At 32.4% G+C, this 12576-nt stretch overlaps 1 protein-coding gene across 1 annotated transcript; it reads left to right on the top strand.

Moving 5' to 3' along the window:
• The first annotated feature begins 7950 nt into the window (after nucleotides 1-7950).
• LOC105764923 (protein MODIFYING WALL LIGNIN-1) lies at nucleotides 7951-9584 on the top strand. Its single transcript, XM_012583736.2, has 3 exons — nucleotides 7951-8519; nucleotides 8602-8807; nucleotides 9194-9584. Exons 1-3 carry the CDS (start codon nucleotides 8307-8309, stop codon nucleotides 9423-9425), a joined length of 651 nt encoding a protein of 216 aa, XP_012439190.1. The 5' UTR covers nucleotides 7951-8306; the 3' UTR covers nucleotides 9426-9584.
• The last annotated feature ends 2992 nt before the right edge of the window (nucleotides 9585-12576 follow it).

The following is a 12576-nucleotide window of genomic DNA, read 5'->3' on the forward strand; positions in this document are numbered from 1 at the left end:
GTGCCTCGTAACCCTGTTCTGGTGATGGTTTGGGGTTAAGGGGTGTTACAAGATTGAACTCTTTAGACACGAACTCTCTTCCTCAATCCGTGCAAAGAACTTTGATATGGCAGCCCCTTTGGTTTTCCACCATAACCTTGAATTTCTAGAACTTTTCATAAGTTTCTGACTTATTTTCCAGAAAATACACCCAACTCATGCGACTATAATCATTAGTGAACAACAAGAAGTAACGGGGCTCCCACCTAAGGACTCAATTTGCATAGGACTACATAGATCAGCATGAATTAATTCTAAACATTCAGTAATTCTCCATGTTTTTCCAACAGTAAATGGCTTTCTAGTTTGCTTTTCATAAATGCACCCCTCACATAAATCAAGAGAACCAATTTTTGGTAGTCCAAGAATCATACCTTTATCACTTAGCAATTTCAGGCCTTTAATATTGAGATGTCCATACCTCAAATGCCATAGCTTCGAGTCATCCTTTGCACTTGTAGCAAAAACAAAGTTCTCCATGTTTGAAACATCCAACAGAAACATCTTGTTTGGAGTCATGTGCATCATCATCAAATATGACAGAATATCCACTAGCCATTAGTTGTCCAACACTCAATAAATTGTATCCTAAATCAGGAACAAATTGAACATTATCTAAAATTTTTCCTTCTACATGGCTAGTAAAAAATTTCACCGTGCCTTTTCCTTCAACTTGCATCTCCTTTTGTTCCCAAGCTGCACCTTTATCTTTTGTGACTCATCAAGCACCTTGAACAAGGATTTGGTGCTTGTCATATGATTCGAACAGCCGCTGCCCACAAACCACAAATCACTTGGCTTATGGTTAGCATCAATACAAGCCATACAAAGCTTGTTTTCCTCATCACTTTTTGCTGCAAAGTTAATTTTTTGATCCTTATACCAGCAATCAGCTTTTATATGCCCATATCTGTTGCAATGATAACATTTTATGCCATATTTTATGTTACCTTGCTTATTGTATTGCCTCTGTAACAACCCGGTTTTAACCCTAATCGGAATAGTAGTTTCGGGACCACAAATCTGAATTAGAAAAATATTTTAATATTATTTTTAGTGTCTATTATATGTTAAGTTATAGGTGTGAAAAATTTGTGTGGAAATTTAATTGTTTGAATGTTCAATTCGATAAAAAGGGTTTAATTGCGTAAAATGAAAATTTAGGGGTTAAATCTAAAAATACCTAATTGTTGTTGTCTTTTAAAAATGGGGGTCTTAAATGGCAATTGAACCATTTAAATGTTAGTGGGTGGCTATGGACAACTATGTCCTTATGTTATATGAAATATAAATTATTTATTAAAGGTTAATAAGGTAAATAAATAAAATACTAATATATACTAATTAAAACAAAGAAAAATGGAATTGTTATCATCTTGTTTAGCCAAAACTAGAGAAAAGAAAGAAGAGAAAAACACAAGCATAGGTTCGACCATACTTGAGCTTGATTTAAGGTTCGTTTTAGCTCGGTTTTTGATAATTTTTACGTTTTTGAGATCGTTGCTTTGAATACTTCAAAACCCATGTCTTAATTTTGTGAATTGTTGATGATTTTGAAATGTGCCATTGATGAATGCTTGAACATTGTGATAGTTGATGATGAAAAATGAAAGAAATGTGATAGATTAACATGTTTTGTTTTTGAATTTTTAGTGAATTTGAGAAATTAGAGCTAAATTGTGAAAATGAATTTTTTTAGGGATTAAAATGTGAAATAAATGAAATGTGTGGATTTGTATGAAGACAAGGAATATTCGGCCCTAGCTTAGTGTGGGCAAATTTTGTGTATTTTGTGTTTTGTGCAAAAAGGACTAAATTGCAAAAAGTGTAAAATGTTAGGGGCAAAATGGTAATTTTCCCATTTATGTATTTTTGGACTTAATTGAATGTTTTGATGAATAAAAAGGTTAAATTTGATTATGTTTAGATCAAGAAACGAAGAAAAAGGATTTGGATCGGGGGAAAACGAAAGTAATTGAATAGTTGATCGTGTCCGCTAATATCCGAGGTAAGTCGACTAGTTATTTAATGTTAATAATTCAATATATATATATATATATATATATATATATATATATATTTGTGTATGAATATCTACTGTATTTTTATGTTAAGGTATAAAAAAATAAATATAATATACTTTGATTAATTAAGTTGATATATGGATGGCTTATATGTGTACACTTATATTCGGCTATATGAATATAAGTCTAATTAAGCTTTGGGAATTAAATGTAGTTAAGAATGGTGCATAGATGGATATAATTATATATAAGTATAGCTATATGTTTGAAACTTCATTTGGAAATATTTGATGATATGAGGGCTATAATTGCAAAAACAATTTTCGAATATGTATATGTATAATTAAGTAAAATCTTTGAGTTTGATTAAGGGTATATATTGTATATACTTTAATAATTTTGAATGAATGTCTCTGTGTGAATTGAAGAATATATATGTATATTTTGAATAAGTTCGAACATATTTCAAGGTTTAAATGTTAAGTATATTTATATATATGGAAATATTGAATAGGTAATAATATACATATATAGTTATTTCAGATAAGTGTAAGTATATGAGTTAAAATAAAATGTATGAATTGTATATATATGTGTTAGTTAATGTATATTTGAGTTTTATAAGTTAAAATAAATTGCATAAATTCTCTCTATATATATTTAGCGAATATATATATGCTGAATTTTGTAAGTTGGATGAAATTTAATGGATTACATATATGTTAGCGAATATATGTATTGACTTTGACAGTTGAAATTAATCACATGAATTATATGTATGTTAGCCAATGTTTGCTTTAAGTTTTATAATTTGAAGCTTATAATATAAAAGAATATATATATATAATAACCGAATGCAAGTATTGAGTTCTATGAGCTGAATCTAATGATATGACCTATAGAGATGTTATCCGAATGTATGTTTGCTACGAAGATTGGAATATAATTCAATTCTTGCTGAGATACGATTATTGAAAAGATTTATGTGTGATATAAAGAATATCTAGATTTTCTTATAAAGATTTTTGTGAAAGACCAATTTCATATCTGTGGTATTCAGGCTCGATGCCTATCAGATGTAATGCCGGGGAATTATTTCAAACTTTATGTCTAGCAGGCTAAGTGCCGGTGATCTGAATCAGGTTATAAACCTAGCAGGCGAAGTGCCGGTGATCTAAATCATGTTATAAACCTAGTAGGCTAGTGCCGGTGATCTGAATCAGGTTATAAACCTAGCAGGCTAAGTGCCGGTGATCTGAATCAGTCCATAAGCCTAGCAGGCTAAGTGCCGGTGAATATGTTAAATTAAGTGATTATATACATTTGATATATATAAATATATAAATTATTTTGGGTTATATATAATGGATAAGTATGTGAATATTCATTTATATATGTTCGATGAGCATATAATTGTTTGGATCTATGTGTTTAGTGAATAGGCACAGATATTGGTTGATATGAAAATTGTTGAATATACATGTATGCAATCGACACATGTGGATTAGAAGTATAAATGTGCATTTGGTTCATGTAGTTGATAAGTAAAAATATAAGCTTTTGACCTATGTATTTGAAAGATCATAGATATGCTTTCGATGAAATGCAAATGATAAGTATATTTGGAATTAGTATATGCAATTAATGATTACGTATGTAACTTGATTATAAGCACATAATGTTTATACATATGTTCGTTTATATGTATTTTAGATATGCTATAAACTTACTAAGCTATAAAAGCTTACTTTGATTGTTTTTGTCCATTTGTTTTATAGATTTTGGAGACGCTTTACGAGCTCGGGGATCATCAGTATAGTCTATCACACTATCGACTTCTTTTGGTATTGTGTTAAAATTTGAACCCGATCTTATGGCATGTATAGGCCTGAGTATGTTTTTGGTTAGTTTTGGATCATAAAATATAAATAGCCATGCAAAAATGGTTTAATTTCCATGTTTGTGATTAGTTTGGTTTAAAAATGGTTTGTTCATGATAATTTTGTTTAAATTGGGTTTTATGTATTTTTGAATGTGTGTTTTTTTTAGTAATGCCTCGTAACTCAAATCCGGTGACGGACGCGGGTCGGGGTGTTACAGCCTCTGTCCATCATTCATTCCTCTGCCTCTGCCGCTACCATAACCACGACCACGACCACCACGAAATCCTCCTCTTCCTCGATCATTGTTTGTTGAACGGTCATTGTCGCCTTGATTTGTGAATGTTTCATTCACTTGAAATGCCTGCTTTTCGCTCTTTTCTGCTAATCTGTTGATTCTTGCCTCATGAGATTGAAGAGACCCTATCAGTTCATCAACGGAGAGAACTGACATATCTTTAGATTCTTCTATAGCAGCCACAACTTGATCAAATTTTGTCAAGCTTCGCAAAACTTTCACTACAATTATCTCGTCTGAAATTTGTTTGTCGTAAGAGCGCAATTGGCCGACTATTGTCCTTGTTCATGAAAAAAAATCAGCAATTGATTCACCATTCTTCATCATCAAGGTTTCAAAATCACATCGTAGTGATTGTAATTTCACCACTATAACCTTTGAATCACCTTAATACTCTTTCTGCAAAATTGACCATGCTTCATTCGATGTGGATGCTGCAGCAATTCGTGAGAAAATAGAGTCATGAACCGCTTGCTGGATAATGAACAATGCCTTAGCATCGTTTTTCTTGGTTTCTTTCAATCTCTTTTCTTCTTCTTCATCAGGTTCAAGTATGTCAGCGAACCCGTACTCGACCAAGTCCCATAGCTCTTGTGATCTAAGCAATATCTTCACCTTGATGCTCCATCACTCATATTTCTCACCACTGAAAATGGGTATGAGTGGTTGAGAGGAAGAAAAACCAGCTGATGCCATTCCAAGAACACACACTCTCTTCTCTCGTGTTTCCCAAAGACCCAAAAAGGTGTTTCTCTCAAATACCCAGTGGAGCCAAACCTAACTTTCACTCAATTGCCTAAAAGATCAAGCCTTGCTCCGATGCCAAATTTGTTGAAGATGGAAACGTGAAAAAGACAGTTACAATATGCATCAAAGTTATTCTATTATTGATGAACACTGAATTAATTAAAAACAAAGCATAAATGCCTATATTTATAGGCTTACAAAGAAACTATCTTAACACAAAAATAACTAACAATTTATTCAATTAAACTGAAAATCTGGAACTAACAAAGATTCTACCAAGATACTTGGTCAACTAAACAACCCACTACTACTTTGAATTAATTCTCAACATAATTGACTCCCCAATTCCACCTAAAATAAATCAAATAAGCCAAATTCATTTCTCCATTATATTGATGAACACAGATGTGGAGTGGGCTAGCAATGAGGGCATTCATTAACATCACCTGCCAGCTTTTTTCCAAAGCATGGATGAATTTTAATGGGCTCAGTTAAGCTCAATTTTTCTAACTCTCTCAGCTATGCGTTTGGACACTTTTAGGTTCAGTTTTTTTAACTCTCACAATTATATAATAAGGAAGTAGAAATGATTTGCAAAACATATCAAATCTTAAATTTTAGTATATCAATCTATACAAATTTATTATTGAACCAATAAGGTGATCAGCCTTAGAACAGAGTTAGGGACATTTCCACTTTCCCTTGCCCATGATGTTGAAATTTTAAGTGACATTAACTTTGTTCCCCAATTAAGTTTGGAATTCAATATATACTTAATATTTTAATATTTTTTAGAATAAGACAAATAAAATTAAATAGAATTGTTTTTTTAACAACTATAAAGTGGAATCATTGTAGTTATAAATACATTTTCAAATAAAAATTGAATTAATAGAAAGCACAAACAACCTTAAAGAATTTGTGATATATAATAAAGTTAATTATAATAGTTTCAATAACCTTCAAATAACATTTTGTGAAATTAGTTTTAAGGAAAAGGAAGCCTCGTTTCGTGTTTCATGAACACCAACTGATGAAGCATAATGATGGAAGGAATAGAGGTAACTGAACTGAGTTAGGGCCGGGAGAGGCTGAGCTGCTGCTGCCTTCTATTGATGCAAATGCATTTACAGAGTACAGCCATACAGCATACAAATTACCCACCCAAAAAAAAAATATGGAGAAATCATTTGGCCTTGGAAGTACAGCTTGAAGGAACGTAGGATAGATTGGAGGCATGGAAATGCAACCGACAATCGAGATGACACGAGAACTCCAGCGGCCCAAGCCGCCCAACTTTCCATCTCACCCGGGCGCCTCCCTTCAAGACGAACGTAATCAAATCTTTATTAAAACCGGCCTCCACTTGGTCTGCTTGTTCTGGACCCAAGGGTATGGGTGATGACTGCACTTCATAGTTAAAATCAACCGAACTGTTCTTATTTACCTCAAAAGCTGGTGCTACCAACTGGGCTATGTCTTCTCCTTCGAAGCTAAGCGTGTAATTAGAATGTAGGAAGGTGGCATGTGCCAATCGGTTCCCATTCCGAGCTCTAATTATTATAGTAACCTGTATTTCAAGAAAACCGTTAAAGTGATCGATCTGAATCCGGTCGAGCTGAGCGTTTATGACGCTAACGTAAGGCACCCTGGGATGCATAACCAAATAGCCTACGAATATAACTATGCCGGCGATGATGACTGCTAAGGTGAGGAGTGTGCAGATGATGACACCACACCACACCAATGCATTCCTCCGTCCATCCCTAGCCGATCGCGATGATGGTAGCTTTGAGTTTGAGGGCATTGGGTTGGGATCGATAACAACATTCGGATTGGAGGATTTAACAGTTTGCTGGTTTTGGTTTTTATGGGAGACTTCTTATCTAGGGCTCCAAGGAGGTTCATGTGATTCATCTTTAGGTTTTTAGGCTTCTCAAGATTGGTAAGGTATAGAATTGTTAATTATCTCTAAGTGGTGGGGAAGGTTTTGGTATCTTCTTTTCCTACTTTCAAAGCCTTTTTCTCCTCTGTTTTTCAATATACATGTATTTATAAGACTAAACCCACTCTATCACGTTATAAGACTTCTTATCTAGGGAAATTGTTAATCAAGGAATGGTAGACGGTCACTTTATCACGTTAAACCCAAATAAAAAAAGTTCTAAAAATAAAATGATACATAGTTTAGCTTAGCTTGCCGTGCCATTTGCCAACACTTAAGGCTTCTCCATTTCCCACGCAAAACCTAATAGGTGCATATATGCGTTCGCAATATTTGCCCACCCAATGTTTCCTGTCTATCTATATAGTAAATTAATGAAACAAATTATTAACATAGGATATATATATACTTAACTTAAATCATCTTGTTTAATTAATTAAAGAAGGGTAGTTGAAAGAGAGAGTCCTGGGTGGTGGACTTGGTAATTTTCTACTTAAGAATACTGGTAGCAGCTGAAGCTGAAGAGACTGGAACTCATTGCTGTAAAGGGAAGGGCATTAAATGCAAAGCAAGGAATCTCAAGGAGCCGGGTCATTATGAAACTTCAATACACAAATATGTTCACTTCAGTTCAGCTCCATTAGATGGGTACCTGCGGAATGGGGATTCATCCAAACCTATCGGTGGTGGACCAAAGGGGGGAAAGGGAAACAGGGGAAGTAGAACTGTAGGACCTTTTGTCGCAGATTCCAAGTATTACTAAAGTTTTTAATTACATAAGCTAGTTAAAAGGTGGTTCATATGTACATATTTTAAATAATTAAGAATATTTGTTGATTTTTTAATCCCTTTGTGAAGTTAACTGTCTATATATTAAATAATTATCTAAAATAAAATAAGATTTTCTCTTATAGAATTATTATGTGCTTCCTTTGATTTCTAAATTTTTAATATTAATAAAAAATAGAAAGATAATACGTTTCAGCGCGGTCAAACTCACGTTTTATTGCATTAATAACAATATTTATGTCAATCGAATTAAAACTCAATCGACTAATTAAAATTTATATTAAAATAGAAATTAAGATTTATTATTTTGATTTGCTAATATTTTCTCAGCACATGAAAGTGGATTTTTTTTTGTTGATTATCATAATAGTTCTGCTCTAGTAATACAAGAAAATAGAGTAGACCGGAAACTTACCCCTCACCTTCAGTTCACTTCAGCGGTTGTTGACCACGTCGAAAAAGAAGAAGGTCAAATGCAAGCGATGGCTCCCTGTTTAAATTGTAATAATCTAAAACTAACTACACAATAAAAAAACAATTGGGTTGGAAAGGAAACATGGTATCTCTCTCCTTCCAAGCAATGAATGAATTGTTTGGAAGAAAAGCAAGGCATGCATGAACATAGGCCGCCCAACACCTCTTCTTCTTCTTACCTCCAACAAAAAAATATCAAGTGGCCACCAGCTGCCATGGCAAAAATAGCTCCAGTTGGTTGCGTCTTAATCTTCTTTGTCATTGCCTCCCTTGGCCTTGTCTCCTTTGCTTTGTGTCTTGTTGCAGAGGCTAAGAGAACCAAGGTAGTTTATATACATATATTCATTGCAATTAACTAATTATTTAGTTTGTGAGTCTAAAACGATTTTGTTGGTTTTGTACAAGGCGAAAGATGTCAAGTTGGATGGAAACCTATGTCATTTACCTACAAGTCATGTCTTTGGAATAGTAGTTGCCGCACTAATCTGTCTCTCAATTGCTCAAATCATAGGGAGCGTAGTAGTGTGTGCAAATTACTGGTGGAGCTCCAGAGGGAAGGTCAGAAACAGAAAGGCCAAGAAACCGGTTCTATTTCTTACAGCATTTTCCTGGTAGGTCATCATCCATCTCTTGCATTGCATGTCTATTGCTGGCTGCTAGAATTACAACTATTTTATTGTCTGGACCCAACCAACCGTACTATCATTTACCTTCATGATTCAACTTTATCAAACGGTACAATTAATCCCAAAGCTAAAAACACTGGTTTTCTAGAATTTCTGGGCTAATGAGTGTAATTTGGATTTGGTTTTTTAAAGAGAGAGATTGAGGATGAAGAGACCTACTAGTTGGGAAAGCGCATAACTGAATATATATGGACAGCTGGAAATGTCTCGGTTTCATAATCTACCCTCAAATTCAACACCTAAATAGGAAGAAAAGTATATATTAAAAACATAGTGGTATTCACTTGGTCTAAAAATAATAAAAGTTGCAGGGTGAGCTTTGGAGGTGCAGTGATTCTAATGAGTGCAGCCATGAGTATGAATAGAAGGCAGCCCTACGGAGAAGGATGGTTGGACGGGGAATGCTACGTTGTTAGAGGCGCAGTGTACATAAGCGCTGGACTTTTAAGCCTGGTTGCAATCTTCGCCTTGCTTGGAGCAGCCGCCGTCATGAAAACCACCAATCCAGTTGATCAAGGCCTCAAGGCATATGCACACAATTAATTAATGCCTCACATGATAAACAATATATACAAGATAGAATTGCAATTTTTGGAGGGTCTAATTTTGTCCTCAGGAATTTTAGTAATTGAAATTTAATTCCCAATTGAAATTTTATTAAATCTACTTATTTACTATCAATTAAATTTTGTTAATTCATTAGCAATGTTGTTAATTTGCTTCTATTTTTAAATTAGGTAATAGAGAACAAAATTTTCAAAAATAAAAGTTAATAGATTAAATTTTAAAATCTCAAAGAATATAAGTACTTGAGAGTATAATTAAACTTTTTGAAGTCTCAATTCAGAGTGACGGTATGTATTTTGAGTTGAGGTAGCTTTTTTTAGTTATTTTTCATATCTGCTTTACAATTCATATTTAAGATTTGTGGTTAACACTTTTAACAATATCATCTTCAAAGTTCAAACATATATTTACACTCAACACTTACTCATAAGAGTTAACTTTGATTTTAAACAAAACAAATCAATCAATCAATCATGTATATATTGTATAAGCAATCCGGTGAGAACTAATAACAAGAAGCCAACTGCAGCAGAAGCCAGGTGTGCTTTTGAATTCTTATTGTTTCATGATTTTTTTTCTTCATATTTGGGTTAATTTTACAAAGAAATAATTCAACAGAATTTGATTGACACATACAATTAATTTGTTTTATGTGAAAATTTTATCAATTTAAAATAAAATTTATCAGGTTGATTGAGTCTTAGTTCGATTGGTATGAATTTTGTTACCAATGCAGGAAGATGTATGTTCGAGTGCATTGAAGCGCATTATCCTTCTATTTATAGATTGAGAGGGGTTATAGGTAGTTCTAGATATTGTATCAAAATAAAAGTTTTTATTTCAACGAATCGCATGTAGGGATCTTAATAAAACACATAGAGTTAATGGTAGTCCAATACTAAATAAACGAGCACCACCTCTAGATGGAAGAATATTCTATTTGAAAAGTAGTTTTGTTCCATCTGCTAGCGCTTGAAGAATTCCCAAAGGACCGACGTATTCAAGCCCAATATGTTGTTGTATTCCTACAGATATTTCTCTTTCTAACCATACAATTACCAGTACCCCTATTGTGATTCCCATTACAAGAGTCAAAATAGGGACCAACATACATATGTATAATGGTGAATTCAGAAATACGACTTAATGGGGACAAACTTATATTAGCATTGCCGACTACATATTTTTTTACTATTATTTTTCATGTATAATTATTCAATAATTAAAGTATATATATATATATATATTTATGATTTGAAATATGAATAAAATTAAAGTTTAACCTTTTAACATTGATAATTGCATTGTGCTTCCAATTTCTAACAAGTAATACCAACATATCAAAATCCAAAAACTAGTAAGATCTTTTACCATATGTGAAAAAAGAAACCAAAATTAAAATATAATTTTGCATATAAAAATCATATGATCTAAAATACAAAAATAAAAAATAAAAAATAGAGAAATTACTCACCTATTTGAACAAATTGGACGTTTTAAATTGTAATCCCTTTCTTTCGTGTCAGAAGTCATCAATAATATAGAAGTATAGAATTATAAAAGAAATAAAGAAAGCAAGTCAAAATATTTAAAGAATACCTTGAAATTTTTTCTTGTTCTTCTTCTTCTTCGGTCATAATATCTTCTTCTTTCTCCTATAATTTGTTAATTACTTTCTTCCACTATTTTTTTTAATTTGTTCTAAGCTGGGTTTTTTTCCAGTTTGATGGGTAAAAGTTTTTTCTTTAGTTGTTAAATATATATATATATATATATATATATTAAAATGATATATTTTTTATTGTAGCTTCCTTTGAAAACTTTAAAATTTAAAACTTTTAAAAGAAGTTATTTTATAAGAGATAAATATATACATTAAACTTTAAAAGGGGTTGGAGTTTTTTTTTTTCCAGATGAGGGCGGAATTTAAATTTTTATAGGGTTTAATATAATAAAGTTCATCTTAAAAGGGGTGCTATGTAAATTTCTAAAAAACTAGCAGGTAGTGACCCCCACCTCACCCTCTGTATCCGCCAATGCATATGTGCATCCTATAAGCTAAATGAGGATCGACATACAAGAACTGTCTTCATTTAAAAAATTGTATCGAGGGTTTATTCCTAAACTATAGTTTATCCAACTAAACAAACCATTGTATGATTTATCATATTCTTTGCATTGCCTTTTTTTTTCCTCCTTCCATGCTTTCATATATGATATGAAAAATTGATATGTATTTGAATATCGACCATCAAATTAAAATGGATATAATAAAATTTGCTTTAACCAACCTAATAATAGAATCATATATTAAATTTAAGTCCTACTTTGAATAAACTTGTAATTCCCTTGCAATAGTATATGCATACGAGTTGGTATATCTACAAATTTCTTACCTATGTTTTTCATGTATATAAGCTGCTCAGATCTTTTAACTACAACTGTTGCCAAATTTAATACATTAGCAATATAAATGGTCTCATTACATTCCAAGACTTTTGTAATCCATTGACTCTCTAATGTTGCATTCTTCGATTCTTCCAATTGTAACCATTTTCGATGAAAAAAGTTCATTGATTCGGAGCTTATCATTGTCTCCAATTAAAGAAAAATTCAAATCAAACATTTCATAAACATATTTGTAAAGTTCGTTCTCACTAATGTTGAGAGATTCAGGTTTAGTAATAATTTATCGATTGATGTATAAGAAGATTGCGACTCATTAGGACAATAACTGTTTGATTGCCTTTCAGCTCAATATCATTGTCATATTTGACTTTAATATTGACTTCAAATTGAGCTTGGGCTTCGATTTCAACTTTAGTGAAATTAATGGTGATGTTATGGTGCTAAGATCACCTCAAATGAAAACAGTTTGGTTTATCTTTTTATACAAAAGATACACACATTGCCAAATGATAAGCTCTAATTGGTCAACTTCTCCCAATTATGATATAGCCATTTTCTTTTTATGCAACTCATGAATATTATGCATAGTAGACTTCTGGTATTAAACTCGAAAAATGTACTGATTGAGAGAATCTTCAGATGATATGTTGACACTGAGATAATCAATGCATTTGCATAATTCGATATTCTATAACCACTATTAGGAATATCTTTGAGT

Source organism: Gossypium raimondii, chromosome 12, assembly GCF_025698545.1.
Source record: "Gossypium raimondii isolate GPD5lz chromosome 12, ASM2569854v1, whole genome shotgun sequence".
NCBI classification, from domain to species: domain Eukaryota; kingdom Viridiplantae; phylum Streptophyta; class Magnoliopsida; order Malvales; family Malvaceae; genus Gossypium; species Gossypium raimondii.

What these genes read in the sequence shown, in the direction of transcription:
- LOC105764923 (XM_012583736.2), top strand. Translation starts at nt 8,307, where the DNA reads ATGAATTGTTTGGAAGAAAAGCAAGGCATGCATGAACATAGGCCGCCC. An exon ending in CAGAGGCTAAGAGAACCAAG is followed by an intron (nt 8,520 to 8,601) that starts GTAGTTTATATA and finishes GTTTTGTACAAG; the next exon opens with GCGAAAGATGTCAAGTTGGA. An exon ending in TTTCTTACAGCATTTTCCTG is followed by an intron (nt 8,808 to 9,193) that starts GTAGGTCATCAT and finishes TAAAAGTTGCAG; the next exon opens with GGTGAGCTTTGGAGGTGCAG.